Source organism: Prionailurus viverrinus, chromosome A3 (genome assembly GCF_022837055.1).
Source record: "Prionailurus viverrinus isolate Anna chromosome A3, UM_Priviv_1.0, whole genome shotgun sequence".
NCBI lineage: Eukaryota > Metazoa > Chordata > Mammalia > Carnivora > Felidae > Prionailurus > Prionailurus viverrinus.
Window position 1 is genome coordinate 21058211 of NC_062563.1, and position 18819 is coordinate 21077029.

At 51.3% G+C, this 18819-nt stretch overlaps 1 protein-coding gene across 2 annotated transcripts in view; it reads right to left on the reverse strand.

Moving 5' to 3' along the window:
• PPP1R16B (protein phosphatase 1 regulatory subunit 16B) overlaps positions 1-18819 on the reverse strand; it is a 100839-nt gene that overhangs the window by 66685 nt on the left and 15335 nt on the right. For both annotated transcript variants that reach the window (XM_047853027.1, XM_047853026.1), the window contains exon 2: positions 5845-6195. In XM_047853027.1, coding sequence (XP_047708983.1) covers positions 5845-6094 — 250 coding nt within the window. In that variant the 5' untranslated portion in view covers positions 6095-6195. The remainder of the gene's footprint in view (positions 1-5844; positions 6196-18819) is intronic.

The window sequence follows — 18819 nt, forward strand, 5'->3', positions numbered from 1 at the left end:
CATCAAAAGTGAAAGTCAGACCTGTATTTCCTTTGGATGAGTTGACCGTTTAAGCACAACATGCGGAGGCCAGACGTCTGCCGGTGCACCTGCGTGCTGGGGAGAGGTCCGAAGGGCAGATGGTGGATGAGGGGCCAGTAGCCACAACACCTGCCCCCCCCAACAACCTCAGCCAGACTGGCTCTTTCGCGCATGTTACACATTGAGTTTCTGCATAATTTCACATAAAAGTTTCCACTGCTTGAAAAAAAAAAAAAAGTTTGAAAACCTTTACCGTGAGAATGAATAACAGTTGAAGAGTTAAAATTAGGCTATAGAAGAACCACTCAAACTTTTTTTGGGAATGTGAACAGAGTTTCCATAAAGAAAATCCTGCACATTCTGAGAGAACAGAAGCCCTGACAACTTAACAAATGTTCGGTGGTTTCCACAGAGGCTTGCTCATGTGGCCATGGAAAAGGTGACAGCTAGGGATGAAGAGCTTATCCGGGGACCCCTCCGATCCAAAGGGCCCAAGAGGCCAGCAGAAGCAGCAGGGCTTTAAGGCCCCGGGAGAGACAGATCAGAACCACAGGTGAGTGGCTCTCTCCCTTTCTCAAGAAAATCCAAAGCAGGAGATGCTAAAAGCACGGACTTCGGAGACACCAGATCTGGGTTCAAGTTCCAGGTCTGACACTAAAAACTTAAGAGATCTTTGGCAAGTGACATAGCCAAACTGAAGTTGGAGAACGCAAAATGGTACAGCCATTTTGGAAAACAGGTTAGCGGTTTCCTAAACAGAAATTTGCCATGTGACCCAGCAATTCCATTCCCAGGTAACCACCCAAGAGAAATAAAAACATACATCCGCACAAAGACTTGCACACAACTGTTCTTAGCAGCATTATTCATCATAACTCAAGGTGGAAGCGATCCAAATGTTCCTCAACCGGTGAACGGAGAAACAAAATGCGGCATATCCACACGATGGAATACTAAAGGGCGATAAAAGGAAGAAAGTCCTGATACATGCCACAACCTGAACGCACCCTGAAAACATTACTCTAAATGAAACAAGCCAATCGCAAAAGATCGCATATTAGCTGAGTCCATGTACGTGGAACATTCCAGAAAAGGCAAAGATACAGAGGCAGAAAACAGACTAGTGGTTGCCTGGGGCTGGGGACAGGAGTGACTACAAATGGGCACAAAGTGCCTTTTTGGGGTGACGAAATGTTCAAAACTCGGGTTGTGGTGATGGGCGCACAACTCTGTAAACGTCCTGAAAATCATTGAATCGCACCCTTAAAATGGGCACATTCTGCGATATGTAAATTAAAACTCAATAGAGCTGTTTTTAAACAATGGGATTTGACTCTCTACCTCAGAGGGTTGTTGTGAGGATGAACTGAGATGATGTCTGATACAAAGTAAGCACTCGATAAATAATAGTAATGATGACAATCGGTGTATATACTAGTAATGGATTATGTAAGTGGAGACCACGCATAATGCAGAATTGCAACAATTTATAGCACTTATCTACTCCTTAGCATGCCACCCCAACATCTGTAAAGTCGATTTAACCCCAGGACAACTTTTTTTTTCTTTTTTTTAACGTTTTATTTATTTTTGAGAGACAGAGCTCAAGCAGGAAAGAGGCAAAGAGAGAGGGAGACACAGAATCCGAAGCAGGCTCCAGGCTCTGAGCGGCCAGCACAGAGCCCGACGCGGGGCTCAAATCCACGAACCATAAGATCATGGCCTGAGCCGAAGTCGGACGCTTAACCAACTGAGCCACCCCGGCTCCCCAGCTCCAGGACAACTTTCTGAGGCAGCTGTATTATATCATCTTCATTTTCACAGACGGGGAAACTGAGGCCCCAAGAAGTTTAGTAACCTTCCCACGGTTGCACAGCTGGGACACAGCAGAGGTGGGATCTGAATCCTGGAGAAATGGCTCTGGAGTGCCTACTCTTGGCCACGACACTGCACAGCCTCTCAGTAAACGCCAGCTTGTCTATTCAGTTACTGCTTAGTAACAGAGAAGGCTCACAGACAGCTCCCCAAGACTCAAGACCCAACCCCTAGGGTTACAGGAGTCAGGGGAAAGAGTGTTCCAGACAGAGGGGTCTGCATATACAAAGGCGGGGAGGTAAGAGAACGCAGGGCGTATGGGAAGAGCAGGAGATGGCTAGAGGACGGGGTGATGCTGGGCAGAGGGCGCCTGAGGGTGGGGTTCAGGCAGGTCCAAGGCCAAGGAGGTGCCCGGACGTTAGCCTGAAGGCGATGCAGAGCCAGAGAAGGAAATACAGAGAGTCCCTCCCCAACGCTGCCTTTCTCTGGGTCGACTCACATTGCCCTGGCAGGTGGAGAAGGTTGACTCAGCCACTGCTGTGAGCTGAAGGGAGCGGGGGAGCTGCCACCCCCATTCCCATCCCGCCGCGAGCTGACGCCCCTGCAGCCTCCCCAACACCAGCTCCACCGGCACATAGAAACCATCGCAGCCAGCTGGGAGCAGCGGGCTCTGTCATGCTGCCAGGGAGCTGAGCGTAGCCCGGCCAGACTGCCGGCTGCCTGATGGAAGCTTCACGCCCCTGCCCAAACCCAGCCGCCTGAGGACCCCGGGGGGACCGCTCACCCCACCCCACGGCCCACCACAGCGCCCAGTATGCTGGCCGTCCACCCTCGCTCGGCTGGCCCCAGGGGCCAGCACTTTGCTCATTCAAATTGAATACACATGTCCTTGCCTCCGGCTCTTCCATTTTCCCACATCCGTCCTTGAGACACAGCTGCCTGTGTGCACGGAACGTTCACTTGGGCCAAAGCAAAACTACTGAGGAAGCCTCCATGCCTATCAGTGAGGAACCAGTTCAAAAACTCTGCTGATGGGGCGCCTGAGTGGCTCAGTCGGTTGAGCGTCTGACTTCGGCTCAGGTCATGATCTCGCGGTTCGGGAGTTCGAGCCCCGCGTCGGGCTCTGGGCTGACAGCTCGGAGCCTGGAGCCTGCTTCGGATTCTGTGTCTCCCTCTCTCTCTGCCCCTCCCCCGTTCATGCTCTGTCTCTCTCTGTCTCAAAAATAAATAAACATTAAAAAAAAAAATTAAAAAAAAAAAAAAAAGAATAATACAGATCTATTATCCCGGGGTACCAGCATGAAAACACCTCCAAGACACGTTGGGAAAACGTGGGTGGAAAAACAAATTGCAGAGTAACGTATCCAGTGTATCATCACTTGGGTAAAAACAAAACAAAAACAGGGGCGCCTGGGTGGCTCAGTCGGTAATGCGTCTGACTTCGGTCACGATCGCATGGTCCATGAGTTCGAGCCCCGCGTCGGGCTCTGGGCTGACGGCTCGGAGCCTGGAGCCTGTTTCAGATTCTGTGTCTCCCTCTTTCCCTGCCCCTCCCCCACTCGCACTCTGTCTCTCTCTTTCTCTCAAAAATATAGGAACATTAAAAAAAAAGAAAAGAAAAACAAAAAACCCCAACTGGCCTCTCGAGTTCTCCAAGTCTACAAACACACAGGTAAATGAGAAAAACGCCTGGAAGGAAGCACATCAAAGTAACAGAAAGAAAGAAGGGGTGGAGGGAGGGACCCTGTGTATGCCTCCGTGTTAAGTTTTAGAAGAAGAATGTGTTTATGGATATTTGGATTCTTTAAAAAGTGTGTTAAAACACACACACACACACACACACACACACACACACACACAGAGGGGAAAAGTGGGTTAAAATGCCCACCACCCTGGGGCTGCGTTCAGCGTCACTTTTCAGACAGCTGTCACATTCAGCATCTTGTCTAATTCTTGCCACACCCCCCCCTTGAGGACAAGGTTCAAAACTCCATTTTACAGACCCAGAAACTGGACCAGAGAGGTGAAACAAGCCGCTCAAGATCGCACGCAAGGCCAAGGGGGCTCGCGGTCCTGGCCCCGAGCCCAGGGCTCCTTCTCAGCGGCACGTGGGCGCCTATGAGGGTGTGGGGCCCACGCTGGGGCCGGGCAGGCGCCCCTGTTCTGAGCTGTCAGCCAGCTCACAGAGCCCCTTCAGGGAGGGGAGTGGGGCTTTGTCAGGGAAAGAGGGAGGAAAAGACGAGCGGCAAAAGAAGAGATGATGAACCGCCACCCACGACAAAAATCAGACATCATTGATGTGTCGCCCACTGAGTGGGATGGGTCTGCCGAGTCACCCAGCAAATCTCGTGTGGGAAGGAGCCTCGCAGGGCCGGTCCCCCGAGCCTGACATTTCAAGCCTCTCCCTCTCTCTCTCTCTCTCTCTCTCTCCCCCCCCACCCCCCCCAGGCTGCTCACCCCAGGCTCTCAGCTGCGCGGTTTCCAGCTGAGTAGTTCCGGGAATGCTTCTGCTCAGTTCCCAGAACACCATAGCCGGGGCAGTAGAACTGTGCTTCTCAGAAGGTGCTAGAACCTGAGGAGCAATGTGCGAAAAACCCAACACCCTCTAGTGCAGAAAGTGCCGTCCCTCTTTCAACAACTATTTTAGCACCACGTGTCTGAGGGTGTGCAGAGGCAGGAGGCCAGAGGGACCCAGGAAGCATGGCTAGGCCTCTCCAGGGACAGCCAGAAAGGACTCCTGTACAGAAGGAGGGGACTGGAGGGGGCACAGGACACATACGCAAACCTCAGCTGCACAAGGACCAGGCACGTTCAGAGAAGAGAGCTTTGGTCAAATCATGGATCCTCCAGTCATTCATATAACGGGAAACAAACCCACGAGGCCATGAGACCAGCGACAACAGCTGGCATCCTGAGCTTTCTGGTCCCAGCTTTGCCACCTCGGTCAAGGCTCTGAACCTCTCTGGGTCTCAGTTTCCCTATCTGTAACATGGGTGCCTATTACACGTGTCTTTAGGCCTGTAACAAGTACAGGGTATCCATAAAATCTGGAAACGGATTCTATGAGTGTATCTATATGTGCTCGTGTTCATTTGTTTGTTCTATGTGTGTTCGTGCTCATTTATTTGTTCGCTTTATAGAGTGAAAGTGTCCTAGACAACATTGTATATATTTGTCCGTTTCCAGACTTTATGAACACTCTATGTATAAACATAATTACACATATAAATAGTATATTAGACAAACGTTATATATATACATATTCATTATATAAATATAATGAAATAAACTATAGTCATAACATAATAAAATAAAACATACTAATAACTCCTCACACAGTATGAGGGACTATCCATGCCCAAGAACTCGGGGGTATTCCCTCATTTCATGCTCACAGCAAGGCCTTGCAGCGGATACTAGCATTTATCCCCACTTTACAGAGGGGCAAACTAAGGCACAGGGAGCCGAAGTGAGCCGCCTACTTGCCAGAGTCACCCCGGGTCTAAAAGACAAAGCCAGCTTCAGAAGGGAGGGCAATCTAACTTCCGGCCTGTGCTATTAACCACCGCTCTACACCCGCCCGGCTCTGCAGCCAAGGCCAGGCAAAACTCAACCGCACACAGAGCGCCCTGGGCGCTGGTGGGGCGCCCAACAGGGCCTTAAATGCAAGATCCTCGAGTATGGCGCTCTTGGAGGGGCAAGACCAGATCGAATTTGTTCACCACACTTGGAATAGAAATGCGCAAGGGGGGGGGGGGGGCCTAAACATTCACGGAAGGAAGGGAAATCAGCATGAAATTCATCAGCCAAAGGCTAAAAAAAAAAAAAAAAGTCTCCGATAATTCAGGCCCCGCGAAGTAAGCGCCCTTGCTAGCACCTGCGGGGGGCTGCCCAAACCTGGGAGGGGGCCAGACCCCCGCCGGCACCCCTCCGCCACGCAGCCCCTGGAGGCCAGCCCCGGGGGGGGGGTGGGGGGGGGCGCCCGGGGCCGAGGGCGGAGCGGCCTACCTTCCTCGGCGTCGTTCCTCAGGGAGGCCTCCAGCAGGGCCACGCTGGCCTCGAAGGACACCTTCTTCCGCCGGCCGCCCGTGCTGCGCTTCCGCTCGTGCTTCCGCTTGCGGTGCTGCAAGTCCTGCTCGTACTGCGCCCACTTCTTGAGCTGCTGGGCCCGGCGCTTCTGGGCGGCGCGCAGCCGCTCCAGCGTGGGCACCTTCTCCAACAGCTGCAGCTCCGTCAACAGGTCCACGTGGCTGGCCATGGCCTTGGCGCCTCCCCACTCCCCGGCGGGGCGCTAGCGCGGGGCGCCGGGTGCCAGCGGAGCGCGGGGGCTCCTGCGGGACTGGGGCCTCATGGTGGGGCCTGTGCGGGGAGAGAGACACAGATGGACACGCCGGTCAGGCTCAAAACACCGATCAGAGGGTGTCGCTCGCCCCGTGTTGAGAACACTTGCTTTTTCTCTTTTACTCCTTTTTTTAAATTGAGATATAATTGGCCTATAACGCTGAGGAAGTCTAGGGCGCAAAGCGTTGATTTGATACACTTATCTATTGGCAATATGGTGACCCTTGCAGCCTTAGCTGCGTGATTACTCCGTCGCGCCGCATAATTACTGCTTTTTTGGGGTTGCATTGTTATTTCACAGAAGGTTGTTATAGTGTTATAACATATAAGGAGCTTGTTATACTGCTATAACACATAAAGGGTTTTGGTCATTTTTAAAGGAATTAATACCATATTTTACATTTCTCGGTATTAATTTATAATATGGTAAATACTGACAGATATAATCCACAAAAACAAAATCTCTTGGAGATCCTTAATTTTAAGAGCATAAAGGGGTCCTAAGACCCCTTTCGGCAAGTTTGGTAATTGCCTACCTACAGGAGTCTAGAACATCTTAGTTCAAGTTTTCTTCCTTGGGTGACCTTAAATTTTTCTTTTAAATCATGCCTTTTGTGGGTCGCCTAGGTGGCCCAGTCGGTTATGCCTCGACTCCTGGTTTCAGCTCAGGTCACGATCTCACAGTTTGTGGGTTTGAGCCCCACATTGGGCTCCATGCTAACAGCTAGGAGCCTGCTTGAGATTCTCTCTCTCCCTCACTCTCTGCCCTCCTCCTACTTGTGCTCTCTCTCTCTCTCTCAGAATAAATAAACAATAGGGGCGCCTGGGTGGCTCAGTCAGTTGAGCATCTGACTTCCGCTCAGGTCATGATCTTGCGGTTTGTGAGTTCAAGCCCCGCGTAGGGCTCTGCGCTGACAGCTGGGAGCCTGCTTCGGAGTCTGTGTCTCCTCCTCTCTCTGCCCCTCCCCTGCTCATGCTCTGTCTCTCTGTCTCTCAATAATAAATAAGGGTTAAAGAAAATTTTTTTTTAAAGAATAAATAAACAAATCACATCTCTTGCTCTCATAGATTCCTGGACAACACGAAGTCGACAAAATTTCAATCTCATTCCAGCGGGTCCCTGTCCCTCATTCAGCACAGACCCTATGGGTTCTCACACACAGGGAAAGGGTCTTGGCACAATCACTCGCACCTCTTTAAGCCTGTTTTCCCGCCTTTATAATGTTGTAGCCACCTCCCAGAACTGATAGGAATAAAGAGAGCTGATCAAAAAGGGTTATACAACTAACAGCAGAAACAGCTTGGAGGAAGAAGATCAGGGACATGTAAATGCAGCCCATCCGGGAAGCCACAGCAAGGCTGGTGGATGATTGTGGGCTGTTGGGTAATTAGACTGGAGACTGGCGCAGGTCTGCATTTGCATAATGCCTTAATGCCTGCTGGTCCCAAGGGGTCAGGATAGCCTTGGGCTTCAGGAAGTGATCACTGGTCTTCTGGGTTCCCTGCTCTGCTCCCAGACTGTCCATCCTCCAGATGCTAAAGACCAGGCTTCAGCCTTAGCCTGGACCCTTGGGAGCTCAGGTTGGGCCAGGTTGTTCTTCCGGTCCCTTCCAGCTCCCAGTCTGGAGGGCAGACAAGCAAATGGGGAAGGGGCTGGCTTGGCCAGGTTGGAGGGCAAAAGCCCTAAGGGTCCGAGTAAACTTGATTCAAATGTAAACAGAAGCTGAAGGTAAGACTCAGCAAAAAAACAAAACAAAACAAAACAAAAAAACAAAAACAAACAGCAGGCCTACAGCCTTTGGTTACTTTTTGTTTCGTTTTGCTTTGAATACCATGCAATGCTTTATTTCTTTATTGAGAGAGAGAGAGAGAGAGAGAGAGAGAGAGAGAGATGCAAATGAATGAGGGGAGGGGAGTGCGGGGGTGGAGAGAGAGAAGTGGGGCTCACCTAGGGCTTGTGTTTTACCTGAATCGGGGCTGGAGCTCACCAGAAGGGAGGCACGAGCCCACCCCACGCGGGGCTCGTGCTCACCTGATGTGGGGCTCAAACTCACCAACTGCGAGATCGTGACCTGAGCGGAAGTCAGATGCTTAACGGCTGAGCCCCCCAGGCGGCCCCCATGCAATGCTTTTTAATTTATTAAAATTTTTATTTTGAGATGTTGTAGATGCACATGCAGTTGTGGCAAATAATAGGCAACGTTTACCTAGTTTATCCCTATGATAGCATCCTGCCAAACTGTAGTACAAGATCACCACCAGGGACCCTGACATTGACACAACCTAGCAATCCATTCAGAATAGGCTTGGGGCGCCTGGGTGCCTCAGTCGGTTAACCGTCCTACTCTTGATATCTGCTCAGGTCATGAGCTCACGGTTTCATGAGTTCAAGCCCCGGGTCAGGTTCCGCACGCTGACAGCACAGAGCCTGCTTGGGATTCTCTCTCTCCCACTCTCTCTGCCCCTCCCCCGTTTGTGCTCTCTCTGTCTCTCTCAAAATAAATAAATAAACTTAAAAAAAAAATCCGTGGGGGCGCCTGGGTGGCTCAATCGGTTAAGCGTCCGACTTCGGCTCAGGTCGTGATCTCGCAGTCCGTGAGTTTGAGCCCCGCGTCGGGTTCTGTGCTGACAGCTCAGAGCCTGGAGCCTGTTTCAGATTCTGTGTCTCCCTCTTTCTCTGACCCTCCCACACTCTGTCTCTGTCTCTCTCAAAACATAAACAAACATTAAAAAAATTAAAAAGGGGCGCCTGGGTGGCTCAGTCGGTTAAGCGTCCGACTTCAGCTCAGGTCACGATCTTGCGGTCCGTGGGTTCAAGCCCCGCGTCGGGCTCTGGGCTGATGGCTCAGAGCCTGGAGCCTGCTTCAGATTCTGTGTCTCCCTCTCTCTCTGACCCTCCCCGGTTCATGCTGTCTCTCTCTGTCTCAAAAATAAATAAAGGTTAAAAAAAAAATTTTTTTTAAATCCCTGGTTTTACATGAACTCATTTGTGTGTTTAGTTTTACACAACGTCATCCGACGTGTAGGTTTGTGTGTCCACCACCACAGTCGAGGTACGAACAGCTCCATCACCCGAGGATCCCTAACCTCCCTTCTCTCAAAGCACTCCCGTCCTTGCCCTTGGCAGTCACTAACCTGGTCCCCATCTCCAGAATTTTGTCACTTCGAAAATGAGTAGGGTTCCATTGTGCGGATGTACCGCGGTGTGTTAACCCTTTACTCACCGAAGAATGTCTGGGCTCTTTCCAGCTTGGGGCTATCACATTCATGTGCGAGCTTTGTGTGAATACAAGTTTTCACTTCTTTGGAGCCAATGCCCAAGAGAACAACTGCTGGCCCATGTGGTAATGACATGATTAGTTCTATGTGAAAACAAAACAAAACTGTCAAACTGTTTCCCAGAGTGACGGTACCATTGTTCATTCCCGCCAGCGACGTATGAGCCTTCCGGTTCCTCCACCAGCATTTGGTGCTGTCACTGTGTCGTATTTTAGCCATTTAGATAGATATTTTGGTTGCCTTTTTCAAAAGCGGGGAGTTCGGAAGCGCTGTATTCACAACCACATCATCTCATCGTGATGGCCAGAGCTGGCGGACCACATATTCACGTCTCCCCACTTCCTCAAGTGATCAAACGCTGAACGCATACCTGCTCTGTGACAAGCCCTGCTTCAGAGATGGAACACGGACTAGCTCTACCTTCTAGGAAACCCCAGTCTGTCTGTCTTCTGTCTGTCTACCAGTGTATCTACAGATTCTTTTCATCCTCCTGGCAATCTAATGAGGTAGGTACTATCATCATCCCCGTTTCACAGAGAGGGAAATTGAGGCACAGAGAGATTAAGTAATTTACCTAGCGTCACATCCTAGCTAAAAAATGGAAGAGCCAGTCCGCCTGGGGTTATGAGGAAGGCTCTCCAGAGCAGGGGACAACCATTAAGGAGGAGGGGGGGGGGGCACCTGGGTGGCTCAGTCGGTTAAGCATCCGACTTTGGCTCAGGTCATGATCTTGGGGTTCATGAGTTCGAGCCCCGCGTCGGTCTGTGTGCCGCCAGCTCGGAGCCTGGAGCCTGCTTCGGACTCTGTGTCTCCCTCTCTCTCTGCCCCTCTCCCTTTCACACTCTCTCTCTTTCTCTCTCAAAAATAAATAAACGTTAAAATTAAAAAATAAAAAAGGGAATGATGAGGAACAGTAGTTTGCCAGATGAAAAGGACAGACACAGGCAGAGAGGAAGCTGGGCGGTGTTTAAAGGCATGCAGGGGGGCTGACCACCATGGAGGGACTTCTAGGGACCAACACCCACAGTCACGGCTTGAGGAGAATGGGCTGCTCAGCCCAAAAAGAAGAAAGGGGGGGGCGGGGGGGGGGGGCAATTTGTGGCGAGAGGCCAGACTTCACTGGGAAGCCCCCTGGTCCACGTCGCATCTGGCTGGCCAGCTGGTTGGGTGTTGGACCACACCGTGTTTTATCACGCTGTAATGTATTGCTAATGTTTACAACTTGAACCTTTAACATCCAAAATCAGATCTTCAGGTTTTCTTAGACCATCTCAGCATCGGCCACACGGGGCTCACGCGGCAACAACCCGCAGATGCGGAGGAGGACTGTCCCATGCAGGTAGGGACACTACCCTCCCACCCATTACCCCACCTGACCTCCTTCACTAATTGGCATCACTTTGCCGGCTCCTGTGGTCATCTGAGTTCGCGAGCCCCGTCTGAGGCAGAATGAGACAGCAGTCTCCAAATACCCAGAAAGAAAGAAAAGAGAGTCTATGTATCTCCCCAGGGAAGAACAGGACTGGGCACAGGGGCGCAGTGCTGTGCACCTGTCCTCAGAGCAGCCCAACAAACAATTCAGCGAGGGGCTTGTGGTCTCAGGAGGCGGCAGATTCTCCATCACTCACTGGAGAACGCCGTTTCCCCTTCGGTCAGATCGGCCTGAGTATTCCACAAGATTGCTTTTGGCCCTCACATTCTGTACACACTTATTCCTTTTTGCAATATTGAGTGTTTACTGATCACCCACTAAGTGAGAGGTACCCAAAGCCTGCCAAGACTAAAGATAAGAAGCATACCAATCACTTATCCTGTTCATTAAAGCACTTAATCCTTTTCTAAGGACCCCCAGCCATCTTCTTAGCCAAGTGTTTCCCTAAGTGTGGAAAGAGAATCCACCCCAAGAAAATTTTCAAAAGTATGGGACAAGATTTAACATCACGGGAACTCAGAGAAAGAGCAACTTCTCTTCTTCGCCTCTTTTTTAATCCATCAGATTTTCTCCAGGAGACAGTGTCCGTGGGGTACTCATAGACCTTAAACATCCTTATAACCCTGTCAATCTCCCTTGTAAACAAAGAGAAGGCGGGCCTCAGGCTCAGAGCGTTGGGGATAGAACGCGAAAACATTGTTTTGTTTTCTGTGGATTTGTTTTCGCAGTTACTGTTTATTTATGGTGGTGATAAAATAAATAAACAAAATTTCCTTTTGAAATGAATCCACTTCCGTGGAAAACTAGCAAGGTGGCTGCCAAAAGTATGAAATAATGATGGCACTCAATGCTGACAAAAATCGTAAGTGATTGGCGTTTGGGATATCCAGCGGGCTATTGATGGCCAATGACAATTTTATAAGGGAAGCACTCATGTGAACTCATGATTTCATCTGACAAATATTTCCTGGGTATCGGTATCTATCGCGTGCCAGGACTGTGCTGATGGCTAGGGGTACAGCAGGGCCAAAGACAGGCACAGTCCTTAGCCACTGGATAGATGGCATCAGGCCCCAGGCAGACAGAAGGCACTCACTGCAGTGTCCTCCCTGGCTAGGGCAGTGTGCTCGGGAGGACAGAATTAAGGGCAATTGCCCAGCCCCCTGCAGCAAGGTGAGGACGGTGCCTCCCAAGGGCCAATAAAAGGGGCCAGAGCACATTTTCCTCTGACTTTGCTCTCCCTGCCAGCCCCTCCTGCCTCACCCCTCCAGGTTCCCTGGAGCTGGAGCTCCAGGACAGCTCCCTCTTGACTGCTGGTTTTCAGGTGACCCAGTTTCCCCCAATAGACCCACACACCTCCTCCCACCCCCGTCCGAGAAAACCCTGCTTGGTCTAATTAAAGAATTGCCATCGTGCTGCTAACACAGCAGCTGGGCGGCCCCCAAGGCAGGGCACTTGCCTGGGTGCTGGGGCAGCCCACAGAAGTCCCGGCTCCTATGGGCTGTGGACCGGCCCCCTCCGAGACCTGGGCGCACCTGTCCGCACTCTCAGAGGAAGCCCTGGATGGTGATGGGGACGCAGCCCAAACCGTCAGGACCTGGGAGACCAACGGCATCATCAGCGCTTAAAAGGGATCCCCAAGGAGGCCCTCATTTGTAGGAACACGAGCCCCACGGAGATATATGAAGCCCAGTGTTTTGCGGGAACGTCCACAAGGGCCATCCTGCAGAGAGCTGGGCACATGCGGCCGAAAGTCAGTGGCGTGGCCAGGCTGGCGAGGGAGGCAGGTGTGGAAGCGGTCTGCAGAGGCCAGGTTGGGGTGAGATCACCCAGGAAGTGTGTGTGTGATATAAGGAGAGAAATCAGAAGCAGGGGGAAATAGGGCAGGCACTTAATTCTCCCACAGGTGTCTGTATGAGGTCTGGGCGGATGAAACAAAAGAGGCTGAGGGTGGGCAGCCGGAAGTCTGAGGCCAAGCCACTTGACCTCGGCGGGGCAGGACAGGCATCCGGGGTGAGCCTCGATTCCGCCTCTGATTCCTGTCTGACAAAATCTGAACTTGATTTCTCTTGGAGCCTCTACTAACCCTTGCTGTCTGCTAAGGGGGAAACTGAGTCGGTATACACCTGCGGGAACAGGGGCTGCACTCCAGAAAGCTGAGCCTTGAGGGGAAAAGGGTGAGGAAGTTTGCTGGGGCTTGGAGGCAAGCTGGAAGGGGGGCTGGGGAGGACACTCTACAGAACCCCTTCCTCCTTGAAAATAAGAAGACGGCCGTTACAGGAGCGTCGTTTGGGGAATGATGGGTCTCTGGGGAAACCAGACAAGGAAGAAAGGCATGGGTCCCTTGAAAGGCACAGTGTGCTTGCTCGTGGTCCTTGTAGCTTCCTCAGGGTTACTCTGTGCTGGGCCCTGATTGGCCAGAGCCTGTCAGCGAGGGCCAAAGCCCAGCCAGGTGTGATTGGCTGGGGGTAGGCACGTGACCTGAACTGCCCCAGTCAGGAGCTCTGTTTTCCTCTTGCCCCTGAAGTGGAAACATGAACCCCAGTGGCCGCCGGAAGCCAGCCTTTGGAAGGAACCAATACTTGGGAGTAGGAAGAGGGAAAAGAGGGTCCTTTAACTTAGGGGCTTCTGGACTTCCAGAAGGCACTGTTGTCTGAAGCAAGATGAGTGGCCTCTTGCTGGGGCACACTGCCCGACACAGCGGCCTCAACTTGGGGCCCCACGCTGAAGGCCGGCCTCGAGGAAGAGGGGGAAGGCCAAAGCCACGTTCTATCAGGTTCTATCGGCAGCCCCACCCCCCGCCCCCCGCCCCAAGATGGGAGCAGGGGGCCCGGGCCTTGGGAGTCCTTAATCCCAGGGGAGAAACTGGCTGACCCCTGTTTGGACCCGAGCCTAGTCGCGCTTGAGAAAAACAACACGGAGGCAGGTGAATTCAAATTGAAGAGCCTTCAAAACATGAGTCAGACGGCGTCTCAAAGTTCACGCCGTTAAAATGTGAAGATTTTTTTTTCTTTTCCTTGTTCTTCGGCTATTCTCCTGCACACAATATTGGCGGGATCCTAGAGGAAGACCATGCGTGCTTTCTCCTGGCGCTTCCTGTGCTGTCGAGCACAAGGGAAAGGGGGAAACAAAACAAACAGCACTGGCTTGCCCTCCTCCTTGGATCTCACTTGGGACCCACTTTCTCTCCTAAAGGATGTACGCCCCCACCCTTCCGCAACACGCATCTTTGAATAACAGCATCGCCACCCCACCCTCCCCACCCCACCCCCACCCCGCTCCCCTGCCCCAGTATAAAAATGCCTTACTCATGAGCAAAGAGACTTCCGGCACCCTTGGTGCTCCAACTACCTGAGTTAGAAATGAGCCTGGTCGGGGCGCCTGGGTGGCGCAGTCGGTTAAGCGTCCGACTTCAGCCAGGTCACGATCTCGCGGTCCGTGAGTTCGAGCCCCGCGTCAGGCTCTGGGCTGATGGCTCGGAGCCTGGAGCCTGTTTCCGATTCTGTGTCTCCCTCTCTCTCTGCCCCTCCCCCATTCTTGCTCTGTCTCTCTCTGTCCCAAAAATAAATAAAAAACGTTGAAAAAAAAAATAAAAAAAAAAAAAAAAAAAAAAAGAAATGAGCCTGGTCACCCTCAACCCCATCCTCATGGGATGTGATGGACTCACTCTCCTATCCCTGCTGGGAGGTACCTTCTAGACTTCAAGCACAGTCATCCTAGACAGACATCCTGGTTTTAAGTCTGGGGACTCGGGTCCCCAACGGCCTGCTCCTCAAGTCTGCCTCTCCCAGCTGGGCTCCTTCATTCGGACCTCTGAGTGACGGCCGTGGGCTCGGCCCTGACTTGTCACTGTCTCTTGAAGCCCGTTTACCATGACCCGATTTGGCAAGACTTTGAGGGGAACCAGGGCGAGGGAGGGTGGCAGGATTCAAAAGCCCACAAGTTCAGCAAGAACAAGGAGGGATCAAGTAACTTGCACAGCTTGAACTTTCTTGGGAGAAGAGTCTTACCCAGCACCGGGGATAATAATAGCCCAGTGGACCTCTGACTGAACTGGCTGGGCCATATTGGCAGGAAAAGACCAGGCCTTAACAAAAGCCATGAGCTATTTTCCAGGTCTCTAGAGGACAGGGTTGGGATCATGGACCAGCAAAATGAAGAAGCAGGATCAGCCTGGCATGGGGAAAAATCGTCTCACGTTGACAACTGAACAAAGCCCAGCCATGGCACAATGCTGGGGTCCCCTCCAAGGCCACTCACGAGGCTGCTGAGAGGGAAGGTCCCACCACCCATGCGGGCTGGTAGGTGGGACGGTCCCAGGGAGCCCCCATCCTGGCCCGGCAGGCAGATCATCTGTGTTAGGAGCAAGTACTCCATCATGCACATTCGCAGCCCAGAACTTGGTAACCACCAGGCTAGATAGTCTGTAAGGACTATTCCAAGTAGACACTGACTGACGATGTTTCGGATTCATCCTGCCCATGATGGTGAGGCAGCTCACACAGGCTCAGCTCCAAGAAAGCTTCACAGGAAACCACAGCTCGAACAGGTGAAGGAAAACCCATGCACACATCAGTCTTTCATGCTGAGTTTCTCCCCGCGAACCTGAACCCACAGAGAGGCCCACGTACTTTTGGATAAGAATGTCAAGTGTGGGGGAGGCTGCAGGGGCCAGAGGGAAGGTGCCAAGGATGGGGCACACACAAAGCTGACATGATGTCTACGAACATTAGTCAGTCACAGTGACAGTGCTGCACCAAACAGCCAGGCTTCTAAAGAAGCTTATGTAAGAGCTAAGCACGGGGAAACAGGAGTCAAATTACACATACTGCTTCTCCAGGCTTCAGGGAGTGTGGTCCACCCCCTCTCTTTGCAGGGAGAGAAAAAGCTCCCTTTGCAGCTGGAAGGATCCTTTTCCAAAGGAGGCCACCTGTGGCCACAAAATGCCCTCCTGGGTTACACATTTATTCAACAGGGGATGGCCATTCACACTGGCTAAGCCTAGAGTGGCCTCTGTCTTCTCCGCCTGCCTCTTTCTGCCCGGTAAAGCTTTCTCTCTTGACAGCCCAGGCTAAGCTTTTCTCTGTTGCACCAGCTCTCAGGTTAGTGATGGCTACTTGGAGCGCTGTGAAGGCAGGGTTTATGGGGCCATGTGTGACAACAGGAGGAAATGAGTGGTGGGATCGATTAGTAATGTCTGCCACGGATAAAGCAGTGGGGAGTGGCTTGCATGCTTACTGAGCACACACCTGGGAGCATGCTTGCCTAACCTTGGATTTCAACACTCGCCTTTGCCCCGTTGTTCAAAATCCTTAAACACAAACATCTAGAAAGTTATCAGATTGAGTGGAAGGGCCCCTCAAATCGCAGTTTAGGTTCTAGTAGGAATCTCTCTAATAATTCACTCTATTCTCTAATCACTTCAAGGGGGTAGAATGAAGAACCAACCCCTTAAACTGGCTGGATCCGGATTCTAGGAAGGGTATGCTGAGCCAGCTCAAGCAAAGGAGGGCAGCTTGCGAGCTGACCGCCACCTCTCTCAGCTCTGCCCCTGGAGAGTAGGAGATACACATTCTGGTGACGGGATGGGGTCCATTCTTGAAGGGGGAGGGGCAGAGTCACTACTACAAGCCCGGGATCACTTTCTCGTCCGTTCCAAACATCGCGGGTCCAACACCACTGCCAACATAAAGGAAGAAGGGGACTGTGGTCTGCTTCCTAACAAGACCTCTTGTTCCACTTCAGAAACTAGCAAGCTCTCTCCTCCCCTTTGGGCCAGGGATGTTCTCGGCCAATTGGAAGTAGCAGAGATGGAAATTTTAAGGAGTTTTTCATATTGTTTGTTCACTGAGGTTTAGAGAAGATGCCGAGGAAGTGAGGACAGCAAAAGAGAGAGAGAGAGAGAGAGAGAAAGTCCCACAATGGAGGAAGGAAGAAAGAGGAGGGAAGGTCAAGGCGGAGAGTGGCCACCTTGACCATGCAACCAATAAGTGGTCGAGCTGGGATGTGAACCCAGGTCTGCTTAATTCCAAAGTCTATGTACATAAAGGGAGAAGAAGAAGAGGAGGAGAAGCAGAGGAAGAAGAGGAGGAAGGAACTAGGGAAAACCCTACAAGAACCTGAACTGCCTTAAAAGACCTTCCTCATGGGGCCCCTGGGTGGCTCACTTGGTTAAGCTTCTGACTCTTGATTTCAGTTCAGGCCATGATCTCACAGTTCAAAAGTTCGAGCCCTGCATCGAGCTCTGCACTGACAATATGAGGCCTGCTTGGGATTCTGTGTCTCCCTCTCTCTCTCTGTTCCACCCACGCACTCTCTCTCTCTCCCTTCTCCCCCTCTCTCTCAAAAATAAATAAATAAACTTTAAAAGACCTTCCTCATGAAATGCAAGATTTCAGAGAATCCACAGTGTTAGTGATCAAGGAGACAGGAGGACGCTTTGACTAAGAAAACGAACAGCTGAGTTTGTACTAAAACAAATATTTAGTGAAGTCAGTAGAAAGTAAAATGTAATGACTTAATGAAACTAAGGTATCACATCAGAGAAGCTATAAGATGTGTAGAAGAAATTAACCCAGGGATAAACAATGGAAAGTGACAAGGGCAGCGTCTGTCCACAGTGCACTCCCCACATATCAGGCTCTCTCCATGTAATGGCCCTTGGAACCACTGCACCAACCCTGCAGTGGAGGTATTGTTCCCATTTCAAAGACCGGAAGACTGAGACTCAGAGGTAAGGAACTTGGAAGGAGGGCTGATATTCTGGTTGTTGGTGGCTAGCCTCTCTTCTGACTGGTCTATGCCTGTGCCATGATGGTTAGGTAATTTTAATATCTCCCCTGCTTGAAAAGAAAAAATAATAGCCCACTGTCGACCAGAAGCCTTACTGTTAACATAATATAACATAAACAATGGATTAATGCATCTTTGTATGTTATATGTACTATATTCCGTATCCTTGCAATAAAGGAAGCTAGAGAGAAGAAAATGTTATTAAGAAACTCATAAGAGGGGCACCTGAATGGCTCAGTTGGTTAGGCGTCCGACTTTGGCTCAGGTCATGGTCCCTCGGTTTGTGAGTTCAAGCCCCACGTCGGGCTCTGTGCTGACAGCTCAGAGCCTGGAGCCTGCTTCAGATTCTGTGTCTCCCTCTCTCTCTGTCCCTCCCCTGCTCATGCTCTCTCTCTCTCTCTCTCTCTCTCTCTCCCTCTCTCTCTCTCAAAAATGAATAAAGGTTAAAAAAAAAAAAGAAAGAAATTCATAGGAGAAAATACACTTCTGGGACTGTACTGTATCGAAAAAAAATCCACGGCTATGTAGACCCATGCAGTTCAAACCTGTGCTGTTCAAGGGTCAACTGTAAACTCACCCTAAGTTTCATAAAACTGCCTTCCTAAACCCCTGTGGGCCCAGCCTTCCCTTTCTTGGTGAGCACTTTCTCATTTTTACTTCCCCCAACAGCTCCTGGGCCAGATTCCCACCAGCAACTGTCCTGTCTCCTCTCCTCCCCTCTCCTCCCCTCTCCTCTCCTCTCCACGAGATGAAATTCAGTAGAGTTAGCCAGGAAGTTTCCAGATGCCCGGGGTTTCACTAAATGACACTTCTGTGCATTAGGTAGCCTTTGAAGTCCCTCTGTCCTGGGTCTGTGACCTCCCAGGTCAGCACGCGGCGAGGAACAAGCCGCATTGGACTGCCTTTCATTACTTTCCTTCCTCTGCTCTTTGATCGCCAGCCAGCCTCCCCTCTGATTCTCTCCCCTTGGCTCCTCTGGAGCGTGCAGCACTCCAGGCAGACCTCTGCTTCCCCTCTGACCAGCTGTATTTCCACCGAACACGGTCAGTTCTCAGTGAGCCACAGACGCGATGCCCTGAAAGTGATGTTACTGTCACAGCTGAATCTGTCTCCTCGCGATGAAAACACAGGTTCGCTTC